Source organism: Bos mutus, chromosome 17 (genome assembly GCF_027580195.1).
Source record: "Bos mutus isolate GX-2022 chromosome 17, NWIPB_WYAK_1.1, whole genome shotgun sequence".
In the NCBI taxonomy this organism is placed as follows: Eukaryota; Metazoa; Chordata; class Mammalia; order Artiodactyla; family Bovidae; genus Bos; species Bos mutus.
In genome coordinates, this window is record NC_091633.1 from 71,983,726 (window position 1) to 72,008,686 (window position 24,961).

The 24,961-nt window shown below is 39.3% G+C and overlaps 1 protein-coding gene across 3 annotated transcripts in view; it reads right to left on the reverse strand.

The window, feature by feature from the left end:
- KLHL2 (kelch like family member 2) overlaps positions 1–24,961 on the reverse strand; it is a 167,273-nt gene that overhangs the window by 141,234 nt on the left and 1,078 nt on the right. For 2 of the 3 annotated variants that reach the window (XM_070386694.1, XM_070386693.1), the window contains exon 2: positions 12,449–12,574. The exons of the other annotated variant lie outside the window; for it this stretch is intronic. In XM_070386694.1, coding sequence (XP_070242795.1) covers positions 12,449–12,574 — 126 coding nt within the window. The remainder of the gene's footprint in view (positions 1–12,448; positions 12,575–24,961) is intronic. 3 annotated transcript variants of the gene reach the window in all.

The following is a 24,961-nucleotide window of genomic DNA, read 5'->3' on the forward strand; positions in this document are numbered from 1 at the left end:
ATATGCAATATAAAGCTATGAAGTGAAAGCAAGCCAGCCTCATTTCAGTTTATTGTTTAATTCACTTGTGACCTAAGAAACAAAGTACAAATAACCAAAGAAGAGCCAAAACTCAGTGTTTTCATAGACGCAAAACAGATACAATCTTAGTAGTGATCTGTGTCCAGGATGTCTAAAGTCCTAAGGGAAAACTACAATAAGCAATCCCTTAAGACAGACCTCAGGCTCTTATGTTTATCCTATCTTCTAGAATGTAAAACTATTATAACTGAACAATTAAATATTTACAACTTCTGTGTGATATACAGGCAAACATTCAAACTTCTTCAATGATTTACTAAAAAGTTTCAACTCCTAAATGTAAGTTAAGGATCAATATTTGTTGCTGTTATTTAGTCACCAAGTCATGTCCAACTCTTTTGAGACCCCAAGGACTATAGCTCACCTGGCTCTTCTCTCCATGAGATTTCCCAGGCAAGAATACTGTAGTATATTACCATTTCCTCCTCCAATGGATCTTCTTGATTCAACGATTAAAGCCACATCTCCTACTTAGCAGGTGGATTCTTTACCACTGAGCAACCACAGAGGCCCAAGGATCTATATTAGCTTCCTTCTCAACAAATAATAGGTTGGCTCCCACTAATACTCTTTGAAACTTTTAAAATTCAAGTCCAGTCTTATCCCATATCCTAGAAGACAGTCGGGAGAAGGCAATGGCAGCCCACTCCACTACTCTTGCCTGGAAAATCCCATGGGCAGAGGAGCCTGGTAGGCTGCAGTCTATGGGGTCACTAAGAGTCAGACATGACTGAGTGGCTTCATTTTCATTTTTCACTTTCATGCACTGGAGAAGGAAACGGCAACCCACTCCACCGTTCTTGCCTGGAGAATCCCAGAGACGGGGGAGCCTGGTGGGCTGCCGGCTATGGGGTTGCACAGAGTCGGACATGACAGAAGTGACTTAGCAGCAGCAGCAGCAGCAGCAGCAGAAGACAGTCATTTTTGCTTTCTTTATTTTAAATGCAAAACGTTAAATCCAAGAGTTCTCTTCTGGTTACCTCAAAAAGCTCACAGTGTAATGTTCTCAAGTAAAGGTGTACTGGGGATACAGCCTGTTTCTCTGTCTACTTTGCAGGCCCAATACACTCTGTTGCATATGTTAAGCACTCTGTAAAGGTTACTGCTTTGCTTTTGAAAATGTGAGTGTGTTAGTGCTTTGAAAAACTCCTCCCTTTGCCAAGCCACGTCTAGGAAATATACAGAGCTGACTTCCCCACCAGAGATGTGTTTTTGTACCAGACTCGCTCCGGTACTCTTGCCTGGAAAATCCCATGGATGGAGGAGCCTGGTGGGCTGCAGTCCATGGGGTCGCTAAGAGTCGGACACGACTGAGTGACTTCACTTTCACTTTTCCCTTTCATGCATTGGAGAAGGAAATGGCAACCCACTCCAGTGTTCTTGCCTGGAGAATCCCAGGGACAGGGGAGTCTGGTGGGCTGCCGTCTATGGGATCGCACAGAGTCAGACACGACTGAAGCGACTTAGCAGCAGCATCTTTCACTACACTGAAAGGTTGTTCCTCTGACATCACTAGCTTTACAATGCTACACCCTTTCTCAGAAACCTTCACTGATTCCCACTGCCCTGGGAATTAAGTCCCAATAAATCATCATTTAAGCCTACCATAATTTTGACCTTTTCTACAGACTCCCCAACATGAACTATTTTGATGCACGTTACCAAACAAGATACATTTGGCCCGTCCCTAGTTTGTGCAATTATCTAGACCAGGAACTGCCTTTCGTCTCCAGTACTTTTTATGAATCCTACTGCACCCCTATCAGGCCCAGCTAAAATCACTTCTGTGAATTTCTCTTGTGAGAACCCTCTTCAGAACCCACATTTTGCACACAATCTTCCACCACCTAATTCTCTTCTCTACATCTCCTGCACAAAGGGCATGGGCAGTGTCAGACACTGGCTCTGCTGGCTCCCACACAGCCTTCCAGACATGCTAGCTGACTTCAAAGGAGAACTAGATATCTATAAGTACTTATTGAATACACTGTTTAGAAGTGACCTCAGGGTTTTTAAACAAAATAATTTTGAGTTATTCAAGCTCATATTGAGATAGGACATAGAGCTATATCTGGGCCTCTGAAGTAAAAGAAATGAAAAACTAGTTTAAAGAAAAGGTAACACTTCACTTTTATAAGCTTAAATCATAATTCTTAACTTAAATTAAAATTCTATAACTTACTCCTGGTCCTTCTATTTCCACAACCATACCTTACGCCAAGTATAATTAGAAGAATAGTGAGGTGACTTTTACTTCTAAAACTTCACTTTCATCAGTCAAATGTTCATAAAAACACCCCAGTGTACAGCTGATATTCTACCCATTAGAAGTGACAGCCCAAAAGCAGAATGGTGAGAACAAGAAGCTCTCCCTTCCCAGAAGTCAGGAAACTACTCTCAGCTACCCATTTCTGGCAGCAGGAAGTTGATGCAAGAATAGGAAATAACTAAAGATTTTCAGCTGTACAAGCAATAGACCTCTTTAGAGTTTTTTAAAGAATTACATAAAATTGGCAATAAGGGGTAAAAGAAAAGGGAATGACATTTTTTTAAAAAAAATTTCTAACGAGCCCCAAAGAGAGTTCATTTTTTAAAACACTAGTGGTCAGTGATTTCATTTAAACAATCCTTGTTGTGGACCTGGCAGTGAAGATTCAGCTATTCAAAGCTTATCTTTCTTTCTGAAAACCAGTACCAACTATTAGCCTGCTTATATGCTAGCTACTGAAATGGTACAACACAAAGAACCAAAGCAGACTGTCCACAGCCACACAATTCACGGCCAAAATGGGACAAACAGTTGAATGAAGGGTAAAGCTAAATAATCCTTGAAAGAGACAAGGGCACCATACAACCTGCAGGGAAACAGGAGAAAAACCTCATAGGCTAAGAAAATGTCAGGGAAGCAATGAAACTTAGACTACATTCCATCCACTCCCCTCATAGTTATGGCTCAAAGAGGTAAAACAACTGGCAAGGCCAAAGACTTCGTCCCAAAACTTGGGTCATCTTCCTCAGGGGAAGGTTAGCTAGTGTGGCCTTCCCAGTAGTTAAGCGAGTCAGACCTTCATCAGCAGGGGCCTACACATAAATAAGTGAAAAACCAGGCTACCAATTCCATAGGAGCTGGGGGAAAGGTAAGAGGAATAGGCCTATTGAAAGTCAACCTTTACAGACTTTTCAAAGAAAAAAATGTCTCAACATAACCACACTATTTTTCTTACTTTTATTTCAATGTCACTTAATAACTACCACACTTTACATCCCAATAACTATTTTTCCAACCAGACTGACTGAAACAGCAGGGCCAGACCTGCTGGATTATTCCAACTATGTTTTCTCCCCAAAACTAAATGAAAACCTACTGATTGAAACTGATGTCAGAGCAGCACTAGGAAACAAATCAAATATCCAATATTCAGTTTAACTTTCCCTCATCTTTCTCTCTCCAATCCACTCTCCACCCAGCAGCCAGTGTGTTTTGTTCAAAATACAAATCTGATCATGCCACATCCCTGCTTAAAACTCTACAATGGCTTTTCCCATGGCAACTCCTGATAAAGACCAAAATGCAGAAAGCTCTAAGAATGCTGGCCTTCACGAACCCACTCAGCCTCCTCTCTTGCCATGATACCCGACCCATCTGACTCCAGCTACACATTAGCCCCAATAGGAGGCTGGCTCTCTCCCACCACAAGACTTAGATATTGCCATTCCCTATGCCTAACTTCATTTCCTTATTTCTCTTTTCCTTCTGATGACAGCACAATTATTCTTATCCTCTCAGGGAGTATTTCCCTGACCACTGTTATCTATCTTCACAACCCTCACTGTAGCAGTTACTGCTATTAAAATTTGCAGTAAATTATCTGTATGATTGTTTCATTAATGCCTGCTTCCTATAATCAATCATAAGCCCCATGAAGGCAGCAGCCATGTCTGTTTTGGCTCACCACTGTTATCTCTAACACCCAGCAGATGAATATTCATTGAATCATGAGCTTAATTAAAGAAGCAGCAAACAAATGATGGAACAAAACAAAGGATCACCTTTCAAAACACAACACAGAGATTAAAGGAAAGTTTAAGTCACTCCCTTCTTAGCCCAAGCTTTCAAATATATGTGCTTTCACAAAGGAAATGATGGGAAAACATATACCTTTCACAAAATGCTAGGAAAATAATACCAAGACGGTTCATTCATACTTCAGTCTTCTAATTAAAAAAGCTACTCACTTTTCATTCAACACTTAAAGTCACTCTTTTCATTGCAACGACTCAAGTATTTGAGGATACTTTAGCAATGGGCAGGTCACTACTGCCTAAAATCACTAACACTACTACCACCATCATTAAAGAGAGAGTTATATTTTTTTCTATCTAAAAACTTTCCCATATTTCATGCAGTGGAAACAAGTAAGCAGGGGTAGAAAGACTGATATCAGACAAAACAGACTTTAGAACAAAGTCTATAATAAAAGACAAAGGATGGCATTATATAATAATAAAGAGATCATTATAAGAAAAGGATGTAATACTTATTAACATATATGCACCTAATACAAGAACACTTAAATATATAAAGCAAATATTAACAGACACAAAGGGAGATATGATAATAATACAGTAACACTCGATTGACATCAGTGGACAGATCATCCAGACTGAAAAATCAATAAGGGAACAGCAGTCTTAAATACCACATTGGACGTAATGAGTATCTGAAAGACATTCCATGCAAAACACCAAAATGCACATTCTTCTTAGTGCATTTAGAATGTTCTCCAGGATAGATCACATGCTAGGCCACTAAACAAGTCTTAAAACTCTGGCAAGATACAAACCCAACCAAGCAATCTTTCTAACCAGAACAGTGTGACACAAGAAATCAAATACATGGGGAAGGAGGTGGGAGGTATATTCAAGTGGGAGGGGACATGGGTAAACCTATGGCTGATTCATGTTGATGTTTGGCAGAAACCAACACAATACAACTTTCCAAAATCTACAGAAGGCAGTAAAAGCAGTTTTAAGAGGGAAATTTATAGTGATACAGGCCTTACTCAAGAAAACAACCTACTCTACACATAAAGGAATTAGAAAAAGAATTACAAAGCCCAAAGTCATAAGGAAAGAAATAGTAAAGATCAGAGAAAATATTGAGTGAAACAGAGACACACACACACAAACCAATGAAACCAAAAGCTGGTTTTGGGTTTTTGGGGGGTTTTTTTGGTTAAAGAAAAATAAAATTGATAAACTTTCAGCCAGGCTCACTACCAAGAGAGAATCCAAATAAAAAATTAAAGTGAAAAAATAACAATCCATAACACAGAGATACCAAAAAATCTTAAGAGAATACTAAAAGTAGTTGTATACTAACAAATTAGATAACCTAGTAGAATGGACAAATTTCTAGAAACATACAACCTTCAAAGACTGAATTAAGAAAAATCAGACAATTTCAACAGTGAAACTGAATCTGTAAAAAAAAAAACTTTCTGCAAAAAAAAAAAAAAGTTCAAGACATGATGGCTTCACAGAAGAACTCTACCAAATATATCAAGAAGAAAGAGCTAATACCTATCCTTCTCAAATTATTCCAAAAAACTGAAAAGAAAGGAACACTCCCAAATTGATTCTATGAGGACACCATTACCCTGATAACAAAACCAGAAAAAGACACTACAAAAAGAGAAAATTATAAGCTAATATCTCTGATGAATATAGATGCAAAATATCCTCACAAAGTATTAGCAAATCAAATTCAACAATATAAATAGGATCACACACCATGATTAAGTGGAATCTATTCCAGGGATGCAAGGATGGTTTAATATCCATAAGTCAATGTGATATACCACATTAACAAAAGGAAGGATAAAATTCACATGATCACCTCAATAGATGCAAAAAAATATATTTGACAAAATTCAACATCTATTCAATATAAAAAAATCTCAGCAAATGTGGATAAAGAAACATATCTCAACATAATTAAGGCCATTTATGATAAATCCTCAGCCAATGATTAAAGCTGAAAGCTTCTGTAAAATTAGTGATAAGAATGTTCACTCTTGCTACTTCTATTTAACACAGTATTGTAGTTACAGCAATTAGTCAAGAAAGAGAAATAAAAGGACTCTAAATTGGAAGGAAAGAGGTAAAACTGTTACTAGTCACAGCAATTAGACAAGAAAGAGAAATAAAAGGACTCTAAATTGGAAGGAAAGAGGTAAAACTGTTACTACCTGCAGGTGACATGATACAATACATAGAAAACCCTAACATCTCAACACCAATAAAACATTAGAACTAATAAATGAATTCAGTCAAGTTGCAGGAAAGAAGACATCTCTATTGCTTTTCTATACACTAATAATGAACTATCAGACAGAGAAAGTAAGAAAATAAACTCATTTAAAATCACACCAGTCTCCATTTAATAAGGACACCAGTCATACTGAATGGTCCTTCATACCCCAGTATCTCAGCAACAGCCCTGTTTCTAAACAAACACATTCTGAAGTACTGGGCATTAAGATGTTAACATATGAATGTGTGTGTGGGTGATGGTGGGGGGGAACCTGAACACAAGACAGTGCCATACCTCCAGTCCAAATACAGTTGAGGGGGTTACTTTCAAGATGGCAGAAAAGTAAGATGAGACCACCTTCCTCCAGACAAACACATCAAAAATACATCTGCATATGAACAACTTCTTCAAAACATGTTCTGAACCCTGGTAGAGGAACCCAGACTTCACAGCTCATCTTCACAGAATGAGGCAGGGTAAAAGACAAAAGAAAAAAAGAGACAAAGGAATTTGGGACAAGAACCTGGGCCTTGGGGAGGGAGCATAAAGAAGGAAAGGTTTCCTCAGAAAACCGTAATTCAAAAAGACACATGTGCCCCAATGTTCACTGCAGCACTATCTACAGTAGCCAGGACATGGAAGCAACCTAGATAAGACGTGGTACATATATTTAATGGAATACTATTCAGCCATAAAAAAAACAAATTTGAGTCAGCCATAGTGAGATGGATGAACCTAGAGCCTGTTATACAGAGTGAATTAAATCAGAAAGAAAAAAACAAATATCATATATCAACACATATATATGGAATCTAGAAAAACAGTACTGATGAAGAACCTATTTATAGAGAAGAAAAGGGGATGCAGATGTAGAGAACAGACTGGCAGACACAGTGGGAGAAGGAGAGAGGGCAAACTGGCAAAGCAGCACTGACATATATACAGTATTATGCATAAAATATGTAACTAGTGGGAAGCTGCTGTGTTAAAGACGGCCCAGCCTGGTTGGTGCTCTATGACCATCTAGAAGGCTGGACTGAAGGTTTGAGAGAGGCTCAAGAGGGAGGGTACACATATATATGTGTATATATATAATACATATGATTATGACTGAATCTCGTTGATGTACCACAAAGACCACCTCAAGATTGAAAAGCAATTATCTTTATTTTTAAAGATAAAAATAAATTAATTAAATAAAATCACACCAAAAAATAAAATGCCTAAGAATAAACTTAACTAAGGAGGTGAAAAGGTTATACTCTGAAAATTATAAAATACTGACAAAACAAAAAGAAATAGATGATACAAAGAAATAAAAGATATCCCATGTACATAAGTTTTGAAGAATTAATATTGTTAAAATGTTCACATCATCAAAAGCAATCTATAAATTTAATTCAATCCCTATCAAAATACTCATGACATTTTTCACAGAACTAGAGTATATAATCCTAAAATTTACATCGAACCACAAAAGACCCTGCACAGCCAAAGCACTCTTGAGGAAAAAAAAAAAGAACGAAACAGGAAGTATCACACTCCCTGACTAAAAGCTTATCATCATCAAAACAGCATGGTACTAGCACAAAATCAGACACATAGATCAATGGAACAGAATAAAGAGTCCAGAAATAAAGTCGTGCATCTGTGGTCAATCTACAACAAAGGAGGGAGGAATACACAAAGTATAAAAACCAGTCTCTTCCACAAGTGGTGCTGGGAAAACTGAACAGTTAACATGTAAGAGAATGAGATTAGAACAGTTTCTCACACTTCATACAAAAATAAACTAAAAAACAGAGACCCCAAACCAAAAAACTTCTAGGAAAAAACATAGGCAGAACACTCTTTGACACAAATTGTAGAAATATTTTTTGGATCTGTTTTCTAAGGCAAAGGAAACAAAAGCAAAAATAAACAAATGGGATCTAATTTTACTTAAAAGCTTCTGCAAAGCAAAAGAAATCATTGACATATGATAAGACAACCTGCTGAATGGGAGAACATATCTGCAAATTATACATCTGATAAACTGTTATCATTTATATAAATACGTAAACAGCTCATACAATATCAAAAACCTGATTAAAAAATGAGCAGAAAGTCTGAATAGATTTTCCAAAGAAGATATACAGATGGTCAAAAGACACATGAAAAGATGCTAAACATCTGTAATTTTCATAGAAAAGCAAACCAAAACCACAATGAGATATCATTTCACACCTGTAAAAATAGCTACCACCAAAAAGTCTACAAATAACAAATGTTGACAAAGATATGGAAAAAAGGAAACACTCCTACACTGTTGGTAGGAATATAACTTGATACAGTCACTATAAAGAACACTATGGAGGTTTCTCAAAATCTTGAAAATAGAACTACCAACAAGTCCACTCCTGGGTACACATCTGAAGAAAATGAAAACACTAATTTGAAAACGCATGCATTTGAATGTTCACAGCAGTATTACTCATAATAACCAAGACACAGAAGCAACTAAAGTGTCCATAACAGTTGAATGAATAAAGATGTGTTTTATCTATACAATGGAATACTGGATAGTGGTGATATATATGTGTGTGCTCAGTCACGTTCAACTCTTTGCAACCCTCTTTGTACCCCACCAGGCTCCTCCATCCATGGGATTTTCCTGGCAAGAATTCTGGAGAGGGTTGCCATTCCCTCCTCCAGGGATCTTCCCAACCCAGGGATCAAACCATGTCTTTTGCACTGCAGGCGGAATCTTTACTACTGAGCCACCAGGGAAAACCCCACAATGGAATACTACTCAGTCATATAAAAGAATGAGATTCTGCCATTGACAACATGGATGGACCTAGAGGGTATTATACAAGCTAAGGGAAGTAAGTCAGACAAAGAAAAATATTCTACATGGTTGGAAAAGACTCTGATGCTGGGAGGCACTGGGAGCAGGAGGAGAAGGGGACAACAGAGGATGAGATGGCTGGATGGCATCACTGACTCAATGGACATGAAATTGAGTGAACTCCAGGAGCTGGTGATGGACAGGGAGGCCTGGTGTGCTGCAATTCATGGGGTCGAAAAGAGTTGGACACAACTGAGCGACTGGACTGAACTGAACTGAACTTATATGTGGAATCTAAAAAAGAAAACAAACTAGTGAATATAGCAAAACAAAAACAGACTCAGGTACAGAGAACAGACGTGGTTACCAGTGAGGAAAAGGAGGGGAGAGAAGGGACTGAGGTGGGGTATGAGAAATATAAACTAGTATGTATAAAATGGCTAGAAATGCAAAAAAGCAAAATGGCTGTCTGGGGAGGCCTTACAAATAGCTGTGAAAAGGAGAGAAGCAAAAAACAAAGGAGAAAAGGAAAGATACAAACATCTGAATGCAGAGTTCCAAAGAATAGCAAAAAGAGATAAGAAAGCCTTCCTCAGCGATCAATGCAAAGAAATAGAGGAAAACAACAGAATGGGAAAGACTAGAGATCTCTTCAAGAAAATTAGAGATACCAAGGGGACATTTCATGCAAAGATGGGCTCGATAAAGGACAGAAATGGTATGGACCTAACAGAAGCAGAAGATATGAAGAAGAGGCGGCAAGAATACACAGAAGAACTGTACAAAAAAGATTTTCATGACCCAGATAATCACGATGGTGTGATCACTGACCTAGAGCCAGATATCCTGGAATGTGGGTCAAGTGGGCCTTAGAAAGCATCACTACAAACAAAGCTAGTGGAGCTGATGGAATTTCCAGTTGAGCTATTTCAAATCCTGAAAGATGATGCTGTGAAAGTGCTGCACTTATTTGCCAGCAAATTTGAAAAACTCAGCAGTGGCCACAGGACTGGAAAAGGTCAGTTTTTATTCCAATCCCAAAGAAAGGCAATGCCAAAGAATGCTCAAACTACTGCACAATTCACTCATCTCACACGCTAGTAAAGTAATGCTCAAAATTCTCCAAGCCAGGATTCAGCAATACATGAACCGTGAACTTCCAGTTGTTCAAGCTGGATTTAGAAAAGGCAGAGGAACCAGAAACCAAATTGCCAACATCCGCTGGATCATCGAAAAAGCAAAAGAGTTCCAGAAAAACATCTATTTCTGCTTTCTTGACTACACCAAAGCCTTTGACTGTGTGGATAACAGTAAACTGTGGAAAATTCTGAAAGAGATGGGAATACCAGACCGCCTGACCTGCCTCTTGAGAAATTTGTATGCAGGTCAGGAAGCAACGGTTAGAACTGGACATGGAACAACAGACTGGTTCCAAATAGCAAAAGGAGTATGTCAAGACTGTATATTGTCACCCTGCTTCTTTAATTTACATGCAGAGTACATCATGAGAAACACTGGGCTGGAAGAAGCACAAGCTGGAATCAAGATTGCTGGGAGAAATATCAATAACCTCAGATATGCAGATGGCACCACCCTTATGGCAGAAAGTGAAGAGGAACTCAAAAGCCTCTTGATGAAAGTGAAAGTGGAGACTGATAAAGTTGGCTTAAAACTCAACATTCAGAAAATGAAGATCATGGCATCTGGTCCCATCACTTCAAGGGAAATAGATGGGGAAACAGTGGAAACAGTGTCAGACTTTATTTTTCTGGGCTCCAAAATCATTGCAGATGGTGATTGCAGCCATGAAATTAAAAGACGCTTGCTCCTTGAAGAAAAGTTATGACCAACCTAGATAGCATATTGAAAAGTAGAGACATTACTTTGCCAACAAAGGTCCATGTAGTCAAGGCTATGGTTTTTCCAGTGGTCATGTATGGATGTGAGAGTTGAACTGTGAAGAAAGCTGAATGCCGAAGAATTGATGCCTTTGAACCGTGGTGTTGGAGAAGACTCTTGAGAGTCCCTTGGATTGCAAGGAGATCCAACCAGTCCATTCTGAAGGAGATCAACCCTGGGATTTCTTTGGAAGGAATGATGCTAAAGCTGAAACTCTAGTACTTTGGCCACCTCATGTGAAGAGTTGACTCATTGGAAAAGACTCTGATGCTGGGAGGGATTGGGGGCAGGAGGAGAAGGGGACGACAGAGGATGAGATGGCTGGATGGCATCACTGACTCGATGGACGTGAGTCTCAGTGAACTCTGGGAGTCGGTGATGGACAGGGAGGCCTGGCGTGCTGCGATTCATGGGGTCGCAAAGAGTCGGACATGACTGAGCGACTGAACTGAACTCAACATATTGTACAGCATAGGGAAATACAGTCATTACTCTGTAGACTTTAAATGGAGTATAAACTATAAAACTGTTGAGTCTCTATGTTGTACACCTGAAACTAATAACATAAATTAACCATTCAATTTAAAAAATTTTAATAAAAGTTTTCTTTTCATATGCTTTGCAATGATAAGTTAGAAAGCCTAGACTAGCCAGTCCAACAGAAATATAATGCAAGTCAGAATTTTCTAGTAATCCCATTTAAAAATAAACAACTGAAATTAATTTAATAGAATTAAGTAGAATTCTATTTAACTCAAAATATCCAATATTATAAAATAATAAAAATCATTTCTAAATGTAATATTTTTAAAACTTATATTTTACATTTTTTTTGTAATAAGTCTTGAAAATCCATTATGTATTTTCCATTTACAGAATATCTCAAACAGACTAGCCAAATATGACTAGTGGCTACCATATTGGACAGAGCAGCCTTATACCATTCACACCTCTGATAAATTACTTGCTCTTTTCCTTCCTTTAAAAACTCACAGAAAAAGCTTTAAATGTTCTCTGTAGCAAACAAAGCAATCATGAGGGACAGGGAATATATTCACTATGTGCTATATGCTAAGTTGCTTCAGTCAGTCTGATTCTGTGCAATCCTATGAACTGCAGACTAGCAGGCTCCTCTGTCCATGGGATTCTCCAGACAAGAATACTGGAGTGGGTTGCCATTTCCTTATTCAGGGGATCTTCCTGACGCAGGGATTGAACCCACATCTCTTAAGTCTCCTGCAATGGCAGGCAGGTTCTTTACTACTAGCACCACCTGGGTACCCCTATACACAACTGAAAAATAAAAGTATGTTAAATAATACCTTCTTAGTTCATTCATGACTTTAAAAGCTTTCTTCATATGCCAAGGATTCACTGTCACCGGGCAGTGTTTTTCAGTATTATCATCTTTTGAATCGAGAGACTTCTGATGACCCTGATTTGTGCATCTGTTCGTAAGAGAAAATAACAAAACACAGAAAAAGATCTTATTAAAGATAGTTTAGTTCAGACTTATCAGGTTACAAGAGATACAATGATCACACCTCTCCCCCACTTACTTAGAGGAAGTCTCACAGTATATTCCAACATAGGACTAAACAACAATTCAGAACACTTTCTGATGGTCACTGTGATTTTAACAAAAAAAGTAGGTAATTACCTCCCTGGTGTCAAAACTCTCTCAAAGATGAGCACAGAAAATTCAGTAAAATGGTTCAGCAGATACCTTCAAAAGAAATGCTGAGAAATGATCTTCCCTGTTGGAAATTAACCTGCTTTTTACATTCTGCAGTAGGCCTATTTACAAACCAAGACAGGAACTGGTTCATATTTTATACATACTTCAGAAGCTTAAAATCTGAACTGAACTTTGTTCTCTATTGCAAGGTTATTTACCACATATATTTCAGACCTACTTTAATTCTTTACTGAGTATTAACTTATAGGCAGGCTTTGTACTCTATTTTGTTTCTTTAATCCTCATAACTCTGTAAGCTAATTACTATTATCACCAAAAAACATAAAAAGAGACTGAGGCAGAAAATAATTTGCGCAACTTGGTAAATGGTAGAGCTGGATAAGAGTGTGGCCAGTTTGACTCTCAAGTCCATTCTTTTCACTAATGTTAGATACCATTTCCTGCATTAAGCAGTGAATAGTTAATTCCATAGTTATATGGAATTTGTTAAGAGTACAAAGCTATTAGTATGGCTGTGTAAATTATTATTTCAAGATCTGGGAATCAAAAAAATTAACAAATAAAATCAGGGTGCCATTGTGGGGAGGGTTAACCACATATGGGCAGACACAAGGAACTTTTTGAGATGGTTGCACAGCTCTAGAAATTAACTAACAATTATAATGGCTGAATTTTACAGTATGTAAATTATACCTTAATAAAGCTATTAAATAAAAAAATTAGGATACTAAATTAAGCCCCAAAAAATACATTCTTGTATATACATCACATACAGAACAAAAGGCAAACATCATTAGTATTGCACCATTTCTCTTCATGCCACTTCTTTTCCTAACGATAACTCATTCTTTAAATATTATTTTATTACTTCAGCATCTAATTTTTGGCACTATGTACCGAGCACTATTCTAGGCACTAGGCCCTAGGAACCTTTCAATAAACAAAACAAAAATTCCTGTCTTCATGGAATTTGTAGCTGGGGGCGGGGGCGGGGGGGTGGGGGGGTGGGATAATTATATACACAACAGACCAGTAAACAGCATGTTAGAAAATAAGAACTATGGAAAAAAGAAAATGTGTCGGGTAAAGAGAGTCAGGAATAAGGGGGTGATGGAACTTATAGTATTAAACAGGGTGATCAGGGCAGGCTGAATTGAGAACTGAGATTAGAACAAGGACCAGGAGGTGGGAAATGGCCAAGACGGAAGAAATAACTCCAGCACAAAGGCCACTATGCACCTCATGTGTTCCAGGATGTGAGAGCAGGGCTGGAGAATGGAGCCCAGATTGTGTGTCTACTCCAAGGCCTCGTATATGTGTGTGTGTGTCTACTCCGAAGCCTCATATATGTGTATGTGTGTGTGTGTCTACTCTGAGGCCTCATGTATGTGTGTGAACACACAGAGGGATGAGTTACACCTGGCCTAAGAGAAACAGCTAGTAAGTCTAGAAGCCAAGAGAGAAAGAACATCTAGATCTGACAGAGGAAAGTGGGAACACTCCTAATAGTATGAGACATATTCTCATAATGCCATTTCTACCACTACTTCATTAAGAAAACAGTAGGAAAAGGGAAAATTATGTAGATACATACAACCTACACAAACTTTCTTACCATGTAACACTGAATACCCACATATGTAGCAAGTTGACGATATTTATATATGCTTCAAGTTTAATTACTTAAGCTTACAACAGAGGGAAAATACAATATTGAAGACTGGCAAAACTATCACATAAGGCCTTTCAATGCTCACAATGGAAACAAAAGCAACTCTGCCATACAAAAAATATCATTAAGAGTCATGAGTATTTATATTTGCTAAGAAATTGGAATTAAAACTTACTGCATTAAAGAATTCACTTTAAGACAGATACCATTCAACAACCAATGTCTATATTGCTGTTTTCTTAAAGCTATTTTTAGCTCTTGCTTTTCTAATGTACTCCAGAAACTCTGCAAAGAAAAGATTCTATTCAAAACCTTAAAGGAATAACACTGCTTCTTTTAAGTATTGTCTGTATTCAAAGTCCCTTTCAAATGAAGAACCCTGCCAGAGGTCTACATTTCTGACACTAAACTCCTTTCCACAATTTTCTAATTCCTACTTGATTTTGTGTCAGATGGTCTCTGGTTCAGAAGCAGAACTGAGTAACAGAAAACAACACAACATGTCTAAAACTACAAATGCAGAAGAGGAACATCCACTAGGAAGCAGTCAAATAGGAGGGAAAGGTTTACCTTTTAAGTTACATTATAAGTGCAGTTGGAGTAGGAAATAACAACCCATTCCAGTATTCTTGCCTGGAAAATTTCCATGGACAGAGGAGCCTGGCAGGCTACAGTCAGCTCAGTTCAGTTGCTCAGTCATGTCTGACTCTTTGCGACCCCATGAATTGCAGCACGCCAGGCTTCCCTGTCCATCACCAACTCCCAGAGTTCACTCAAACTCATGTCCATGGAGTCAGTGATGCCATCCAGCCATCTCATCCTCTGTCGTCCCCTTCTCCTCCTGCCCCCAATCCCTCCCAGCATGAGAGTTTTTTCCAATGAGTCAACTCTTCACATGAGGTGGCCAAAGTACTAGAGTTTCAGCTTTAGCATCATTCCTTCCAAAGAAATCCCAGGGCTGATCTACTTTAGAATGGACTGGTTGGATCTCCTTGCAGTCCAAGGGACTCTCAAGAGTCTTCTCCAACACCACAGTTCAAAAGCATCAAATCTTCGGCGCTCAGCTTTCTTCACAGTTCAACTCTCACATCCATACATGACCACTGGAAAAACCGTAGCCTTGACTAGACGGACATTTTTTGGCAAAGTAATGTCTCTGCTTTTCAATATGCTATCTAGGTTGGTTATAACTTTCCTTCCAAGGAGTAAGGGTCTTTTAATTTCATTGCTGCAGTCAACATCTGCAGTGATTTTGGAGCCCAAAAAAATAAAGTCAATGGGGTCACAAAGAATCGGACACAACTGAGCACACACACACAAAAGTGCAGTTACACCTTCTCCTTGCTTCCCTTGAGAAGCAAAGTGCTAACCTTTTCTAGAAAAGCTCCTCACTATGAAAACCTTTAAAGTATCTAAAGGAGATACTTTTTCAAAGTTCTTTCACTTTTAAGTCTTTCCCCCAACTCTACATCCCATAACCAGTGTTAAAATTACCCAGCAGCCTGTTGTTACAACACATACTCTACAGTTGTTGAGGTCTCAAGCGTTTGCATCCCAGAACACTTCTAACAGGCAATCCTGAAGCCTTCCTTCCATGACTAACTTTTCTACAAACTCCCAGTTGTAGGCAAGCTTGGCTTCTCAGACCACCTTTCTAACTCTGCTTAAGAACATACTACTACTAATAACTGATTCTCAGAGAGGAAGCCAATAAAGACTTTTATATGGGTTGTCTTCTTCAAACAGTCAGGATTCCACAATCAAACAGGTTTAAGTCTACTGCAAAAATTTTGAGGAAATCTGTGAAATAACATAGTTTCCTTAGATGCATATTATTTGTTCTGGAATAGCACTTTCCAGGGAGAAGGAAATGGCAACCCACTCCAGTATTCTTGCCTGGAGAATCCCATGGACAGATGAGCCTGGTGGGCTGTTGTCCATAGAGTCGCACAGAATCGGACATGACTGAAGTGACTTAGCGGCAGCAGCAGCATTTTCCAATGGAGGATGAAGGGGATAGAAAGACTACATGACCCAGGCAATTTTTCTAAACTACACATAATCACCCTTCTTCCTGTGAAGATTCAGGCAAGTCCCTTTTACAGGTCTAAGTATACCAGAATGACAGCATCTCCAGGAATAGAGGTGAAAGGCAGCTATGTATAATTAAAAAAAAGGGGGTGGGGGGAGTGATGTAATATGCTCCACCACCCACTTACCTCCTACCACAGGACAATCATCTCAGATTGAGAACAAACACATTAGGAAACAGTGGTTGTTTACGCTTTCAAGGTTTTCTTGGTGGAAATAAGTCTGTAAGTCATGTGAGTGATGCAGCTGAAAAATTTAACAGTGGACCAGACATTTTCACATTCAAGACAAACATTCAGCTCCTGGGTGGCCACTATCTTTGCTCTTTCCTTTGCCTGTTCGCCTCAAAAGCTGCAAGATTCCCCTGCCTGCAATGTCACCCACCATTACTCACAAATTTCTGCCAAGTTCACGTCAGAAGCTGTTGTTTTCAAAGTCACCATCTGTGATGTACCGCTATGAAGTTTGTCCATTACTTTATATCTCTTCTATTTTCTCTGCTGTCTTCTAAGTACACTTGGATTCAGAAGCTGATTACCGTAAGAACACTGCTCCCATAACAAGTCCAGGATATGAGAAGTAGAGACGCAACCGTAACTCTCATTTTAACATATGTTATGCCACCTATAGTTTCCCAACAAAATACCCTCACATCCTTCACCTCACCCAAATAAACACCATGTTACTTAGAGGCTGTAAAAATGGAAGGCCTTCTCCACCGGAAACATTTTGGTTTGTGGTAGAGTTGTGCTTTCAGATTTTGCAATTAGGTACAGGCAAAAAAACATGCTCTGCAAATTTCCTTCAAGTGCTTAGAATTTAAACTTTTATTAGGTACACACCCAGCAGACTATCCATAATCTATGAACATATGCTTGTATTACCAAATAATGTTAACATCTGCCCTACAGACATCTAAGAACTTGAGTTAGACCTTCAGGACGGAGACTTTTAGAACTGATTATGAAGCATCATGTGATTAAAAAACACCTCCCATCCAGCCACAGAACACCTTACAGACATCATAACAAAGGCACTGAATACATTAGCATAGTAGATACACTGCTAAAAGTTATATTTCCAATTTCCCAGAGGAAGAAAGAAAAAGTCTAGAAAAGCTGACAATGCCCAATTTTACTAAAATGGCTTACCACTTAAAGCAAAGTGCTGACCCTTCTGGAGGACAGAATGGAGGCTTACACACCGCCCTGTACTCCCCCAGGATGTGGTGTGCAAAACACCCACACGATGTGAATGGGACTCTTAGGTGGAGAGGTGAAGGAAGCTCTCAGATCAAATGACAATAAGAGCTGTAAAATGCGCTGCTTCAAACCTTGCTCCCTCTCCCACTTTCCCTCTTACCTACATGACAAACAAGAGAACAAGCAAGCACTTTTTGTCCCTGACAGTGACTACTACCAGAAAAGTGACCAGGGTAAAAAGCCCTGCCTTCTGCAAGATCAGTCTTATTTTAAATAATGTATTAAAAACAACTAACAAAGTTACTGTCAGAGTGGCATATATGTGAGATACTAAAATTGGGAGGAGTTTGATGATCCATTTCAAACATTTCCATGTCTTTTATCACTCATATTTCTGACCTATCTTTTGCGATGTTTCTCATTACCATCACTTGGTTGGTAAGAGGGCAGCAATATGATTTGGCAATTCAGTTGACTGGGCTACATTTTCCAACATTTGACTGAAAAGGCACTAGAAGAGGAGCAACATCAGCTGGAAAACATGAACCACAGTCCTGGCCTGTGCCAGATACTAACCAAGTGACCTTGGATTAGTCACTTAGCCTCTCTGGGCTTTAGACTGTGTACTTAAAAATAAGGTTTTGTTATTCTACAAATCTGTCTAGTAAACATCATATGGAAGTCGAAGATAGTAATACCTCACCTATAAGCCTCAGGGAGCCATATAAACACTAAACACTATGTGAAAATAAATACATAGTTAAGAAAAATGTTGGGGTTAGAAACTAAACTAAGCATGAGATATATTTTTAAGAATTTTCTTGGCCTTCCTCATTCTTAATTGTAACACTAAATTAAAACTTACTGACAATACTCCAAACCACACCACCACTGTTAATAAATCAAGCAGGGAGGCACTGCCTAGACACCCACTAATGCCCTATACTAGGCAGAGTGAGAAATACAAAAGATGCCAAACACAGATGCCTTCTCCAGTTACCAGCTAAGACAGGAGACACTTCAGAAACCACCAGAAAACAGCACGAAGTCAGTACACAAGTGCAAGATTATGGGCTACCAATTATAAACAGTATAGGAACTGCAAAGAGGAGCTACAATGAGCTGGAGTAAACATGGAAGACTTTGTGAACGGGACAGGACTCCACCTGGGCCTTCAGTTCAGTTCAGTCGCTCAGTCGTGTCTGATTCTTTGTGACGCCATGAATCGCAGCACGCCAGGCTGTCCATTACCAACTGTCCCGAGTTGTCACCCTGTCCATCACCAACTCCCGGAGTTCACCCAACTTAGAGGATTTCTAAGTTGCTTTTCTAAGGAAAATGCTGGAAACTTCTGGCCTATGATAAGGCAGACTTTACTCTAGGAGGTTAAGGCACAAAATAATTTTGAACATATAAGATAAGCCAAAATGATGGAGGGTTGAGGCTTCCTGGCCTCAGTCTTTGCAATACCTGGTTTTGTAAAGTCTTTGACTTGACTCTAGATGTTAGGCGGTCAAAACAGTAGGTGAACTGAAAGGTGATGAGAGACAATCCAGGTATCAAGGGATGAAATCCTGAGTATCATCAGAGTATCAGCAATCAGAATGGACACTTGAAACCAATAATGTACAGTTCCTGGGAGCTGATAAAATGTGGAGGATAATTAAAGAAAGAGAAATCAAAGACCATTTCAAGGCTTTGGGTATCCAGGACCAAAAGAATGATTATTCCATTGAATAAGTGGAGATGTTATAGACGGAAGTCAATTTGAGAAAAAGATTATGAAAACTCAGTTTTAGACATGCTGAATTTGATGTATGCGCTAAGGATAAGTGTACAGTAAGAAGCTTAAAATTCAAAACTGAGGCAAAGATCTAGAGATCAGGCTTAAGATACAGAGCCACAACTCAGTGATAAACAGTTGATTGAAAAGAAGAACTGGCCAAGGTCTGTATCTGTGAGAAACAGTTACTGCCAATGAACAGAAGCCTTCTAAGCCAAAAAAGTGATGAGAGAGAAATTAGAGTCACAGTCTCTCCTCTATTTGATAAGCTTAGGAATGTAACTTAACCCCTGAAAAGTAATGAGATCTACTTAGTAAAAAATCCTCCTGCAATGTGGGAGACCTGGGTTCGATCCCTGGATTGGGAAGATCCCCTGGAGAAGGGAAAGGCTACCCACTCCAGTATTCTAGCCTGTAGAATTCCATGGGCTGTATAGTCCATGGGGTCGCAAAGAGTTGGACACGACTGAGCAACTTTCATTTCCACTTCACTTCCACACTTAATAAGCTAGGCTACTGACAATATTAAATGAAATAAAGTAATAAAATTAAGTAAATCTCATTTAACAACCTAAAAACAAGAGCAGGAAACCAAGAAAAAGTAGTGTCAGAGGGAGCAAGGGCCTGTTTTTCAAGACAGGATCAGTGATCAAAACAATACTGTAGCAAATGCCCACAGCCTGAAATGTGAGAGAGAAAAGCACATAACACAAAGTACTCAGAGTCCCTCCTCTCGAGTAATTGTATCATATATTTGTTTACTGTCAGTTTCAACCATGAGGAAAAAGACTGGTTTGTTTTCTGAGATATTTCTTTGGGAATATTTACTGGGTGCTTGGTCACCAAAGGCACCCAATAAACATGGGAGAAAAAAAAAAAAACCTCCCTCAAGTTCTTGTAGTTTAGCCGCTAAGTCATGTCTGACTTTGCAACCCAATGGATGGTAGCCCACCAGGCTCCTCTGCCTGTGGGATTTCCCAGGCAAGAATGCTAGAGTGGGTGGACATTTCCTTCTCCAGAGGATCTTCCCAACCCAAGGATCAAACCTCCATTGGCAGGCGGATTCTTTACCACTGAGCCACCAAGGAAGCGTCATAAAACCAAATGTATTCAATTTAAGAAGCATCCTTTAGCCTGAGATTATGTCCTTCTTTGTCTTTGGGGAGAAGCACTAAAACGTTCTTTCTTTTACAAAAAGATGATAGTTGATAATTATAACTTTTTTTTTTAACTTGACAAAACAAAAAACTTAGCAATTCTATGTCGGACTCCAATTTTTTTTTTTTTTAATTTCTCAGTCAATTCAGTCGCTCAGTCATGTCTGACTCTTTGTGACCCCATGGACTGCAGCACACCAGACCTCCCTGTCTATCACCAACTCCTGGAGATCACTCAAACTCATATCCATTGAGTTGGTAATGCTATTCAACCATCTCATCCTCTGTCGTACCCTTCTCCTCCCACCCTCAATGTTTCCCAGCATCAGGGTCTTTTTCAACTAATCAGATCTTCACATCAGGTGGTCAAAGTGCTGGAGTTTCAGCTTCAGCATCAGTCCTTCCAATGAATATTCAGGACTGATTTCCTTTAGGATGGACTGGTTAGATCTCCTTGCAGTCCAAGGGACTCTCAAGAGTCTTCTCCAACACCACAGTTCAAAAGCATCATCTTTCTTTATAGTCCAACTCTCACATACATACATGACTACTGGAAAAACCATAGCTTTGATTGATGGACCTTTACTGGCAAAGTAACATCTCTGCTTTTTAATATGCTGTCTAGGTTGGTCATAACTTCTCTTCCAAGGAGCAAGCATTTCATGGCTGCAGTCACCATCTGCAGTGACTTTCGAGCCCAAAAAATTAAAGTCTGTCACTGTTTCCCCATCTATTTGCCATGATGTGATGAAGCGATGGGACCAGATGCCATGATCTTAGTTTTCTGAATGTTGAGCTTTAAGCCAACTTTTTCACTCTCCACTTTCACTTTCATCAAGAGGCTCTTTAGTTCCTCTTCACTTTCTGCCATAAGGGTGGTGTCATCTGCATATCTGAGGTTATTGATATTTCTCCCAGCAATCTTGATTACGGCTTGTGCTTCAGTCAGCCCAGCGTTTCTCATGATGTACTCTGCATATAAGTTAAATAAGCAGGGTGACAATATACAGCCTTACATACTCCTTTCCCAATTTGGAACCAGTCTGTTGTTCCATGTCCAGTTCTAACTGTTGCTTCCTGACCTGTATAAAGATTTCTCAGGAGGTAGGTAAGGCGGTCTGGTATTCCCATCTCTTTAAGAATGTTCCACAGTTTGTTGTGATCCACACAAAGACTTTGACATAGTCAATAAAGCAGAAATAGATGTTTTTCTGGAACTCTTGTTTTTCAATGATCCAATGGATGTTGGCAATTTGATCTCTGGTGCCTCTGCATTTTCTAAATCCAGCTTGAACATCTGGAAGTTCATGGTTCATGTACTGTAGAAGCCTGGCTTGGAGAATTTTGAACATTACTTTACTAGCGCGTGAGATGAGTGCTATTGAGCAGTAGTTTGAGCATTCTTTGACATTGCCTTTCTTTAATGGCACCCCACTCCAGTACTCCCACCTAGAAAATCCCATGGATGGAGGTGGCTGGTAGGCTGCAGTCCAGGGGGTCGCTAAGAGTCGGACACGACTGAGCGACTTCACTTTCACTTTTCACTTTCATGCATTGGAGAAGGAAATGGCAACCCACTCCAGTATTCTTGCCTGGAGAATCCCAGGGATGGGGGAGCCTGGTGGGCTGCCATCTATGGGGTCACACAGAGTCGGACACGACTGAAGCGACTTAGCAGCAGCAGCAGCAGCAGGACTGGAATGAAAACTGACCTTTCCCAGTCCTGTGGCCACTGCTGCGTTTTCCAAATTTGCTGGCATGTTGAATGCAGTATTTTCAGAGCATCTTCTTTTAGGATTTAAAAAATTTCAGTCAGTGAAGTCCAAAAATATGAGAACCTCTGCTCTAATTCAACTAATTTTCTGGCTTTCCAAATCCCTCAGAATACGGTCAACAAGATGGTAGTCTGCCTATGCTGAACATCTCTAATGTTCAAGAGCTTCCAGTGATGTGGAATCAACTGAAAAAAGATACAGTTGTATATCTGAGGCATGTTTACTTAGCTTCATGAAGAAAAAGCAAAAAACCAAAGCCTGTAGGGAGAAAGCTAACTTGTGAAAGAAGGCCAGTAGAGAAACGAAGACCAAGAAAACTTTTTAGTAAGTTCAAAAGGATGCTTCTGTACTATACTCATAGTCTTCCCTCAACTTAGTGATTATGAAAATCTTCACAAAAGTAACTATAAAGGCTAAAAATGTATAAAACACTCCTGAGGTCGGGGTAATCAGCTTACATTTGTTTTTCACACATCTCAGTACTGCCTGAGACAACTCATTTGCTAACCTGTATAAATTTTACTTGAACACTTTTCAGGTTCAATCAGAGGCAAATATCCCATGGTTTTAATATTGCCCAGACCCAAAAATATAACAGAATCTAAAAGACACACATACTCAAGGATGCAAAAAACAACAAACAGAGATATAAAGTCCATGACAATCAACATGAGATTCAAAGAGGATGAGAAGAGCTTGAAGGCAAGAAGTAGAAAAAAAAAAAAAAAAAACCTAATCTCAACAAGCCCATCTAAAGGAACCAGAGACCTGGATACAGTCGCCTCCAACCTTCCAAGACGTAACAGGCTGAAAAGGAGCAAGGTGGGATTTGAAAATGATGCAAAACTGGTTGTTAAAAAAAATCACAAGCAAAAGTATAATACTCCAGTAGAGACAGGCATTTCAACTATTTGGAGAAACAAATATTTGCACAAATAAAAAGACATTCATACAAAGAGGATGTGAGTCCCCACTTCCAACCACATCATCCAAAGCACATAGGTCCCCATCAACCAACTTTCTTTGCACTTATGCTCAGGCTAAAAATTTAACCTTATGAAAAGCTGAGCCCTCTCAATAACCCACACTGGCCTCCTAGCCCAGTTCTAGCACAGCGAAGCCCAGCAAAGTTCCTTCCCTAAAAATTGTCATTTCTCAAATCCAGCACCCATGAGTCAGTGCCGAAGGAAAAAACAAAGTTATTGGGAGCGGAGGCAAAGAGGCCAAGGGGTGAGAAGAAAAACTATTTTTGATGTACAGAAAGGTAAAAAATACTCCTGCTAAGTCGCTTCAGTTGTGTCCGACTCTGTGCAACCCCAAAGACAGCAGCCCACCAGGCTCCCCCGTCCTTGGGATTCTCCAGGCAAGAACACTGGAGTGGGCTGCCATTTCCTTCTCTGATGCAAGAAAGTGAAAAGTGAAAGTGAAGTCGCTCAGTCGTGTCTGACTCCTAGAGACTCCATGGACTGCAGCCTACCAGGCTCCTCTGTCCATGGGATTTGCCAGGCAAGAGTACTGAGTGGGTTGCCATTGCCTTCTCTAAAAACACTCCAGTTCTGGAATTATAGTATTCCTAGATAGACCAAATGAAAATAAAACCTATTTCTATCTATCATTAAATGAACAGAAATAAATGTCTACCAACTTAAGCCACCAAAGACTGAAAGGAGTTTTTTGGTTTTCTTTAACTTTCTTTCACCCCTGGTTTTCCATTACATCTCAGCCTCTCATTGTTGCAGCACTACTGATGAAGTCTTAATAGCAAAGAACTATGCTGGACACTAAAATTCTGCTTGGTTGATCTGTATTAGATTCAGTTTATCAGTATTTGCACGCACACATTTATTTCATTTTTCATTACTTATATTTAAATGATGTGTAACGTTCTCTTTTCCTCCCTTCAGAGCCTGCTTTCCCACACCTTTTTCTCATCTGCATTCTAAGGTACTCCTTTTCTTTCCTTTAGTTCACTTTGCTTCCGAAGTAAAACAGGGTCTGCAGGGAACTGATAAAAACGGGGCAGGTTTACGGCAAATAATACCCTACCTAAGATATCCTCTATACCATGTGTTGTCTACCATCAGGTAGGAATTCCTTTCATGCCTCTGAGCCTGAGCAGAACTCATGTGCTTACGCTATGCTCACATTGTTGATGCTAACAATCACCATCATGTTTCCTAGAGGTTCAGGAGTGTTCCCAAACCTGCTGAAGAACATGAACAAATCACAAAGCCCTCAAAGCCACAACCATCATCAAGCAACTGAGCTCCTGTTCCTACCAGTCCAGGAATTCAAGAGTCTCAGGTACTCCTTAATCCCCATGACCTGGTTCTACTAAAGCTAAAAATTCTGTAAGGCATTTTTATAAACTGTAGTTTCAGAATTCTATTAGCTCTCCCAAAAGGACTCAACACCAAACAAACTTCCAGCCCAAAACAAATTTGGCTGACATTCTG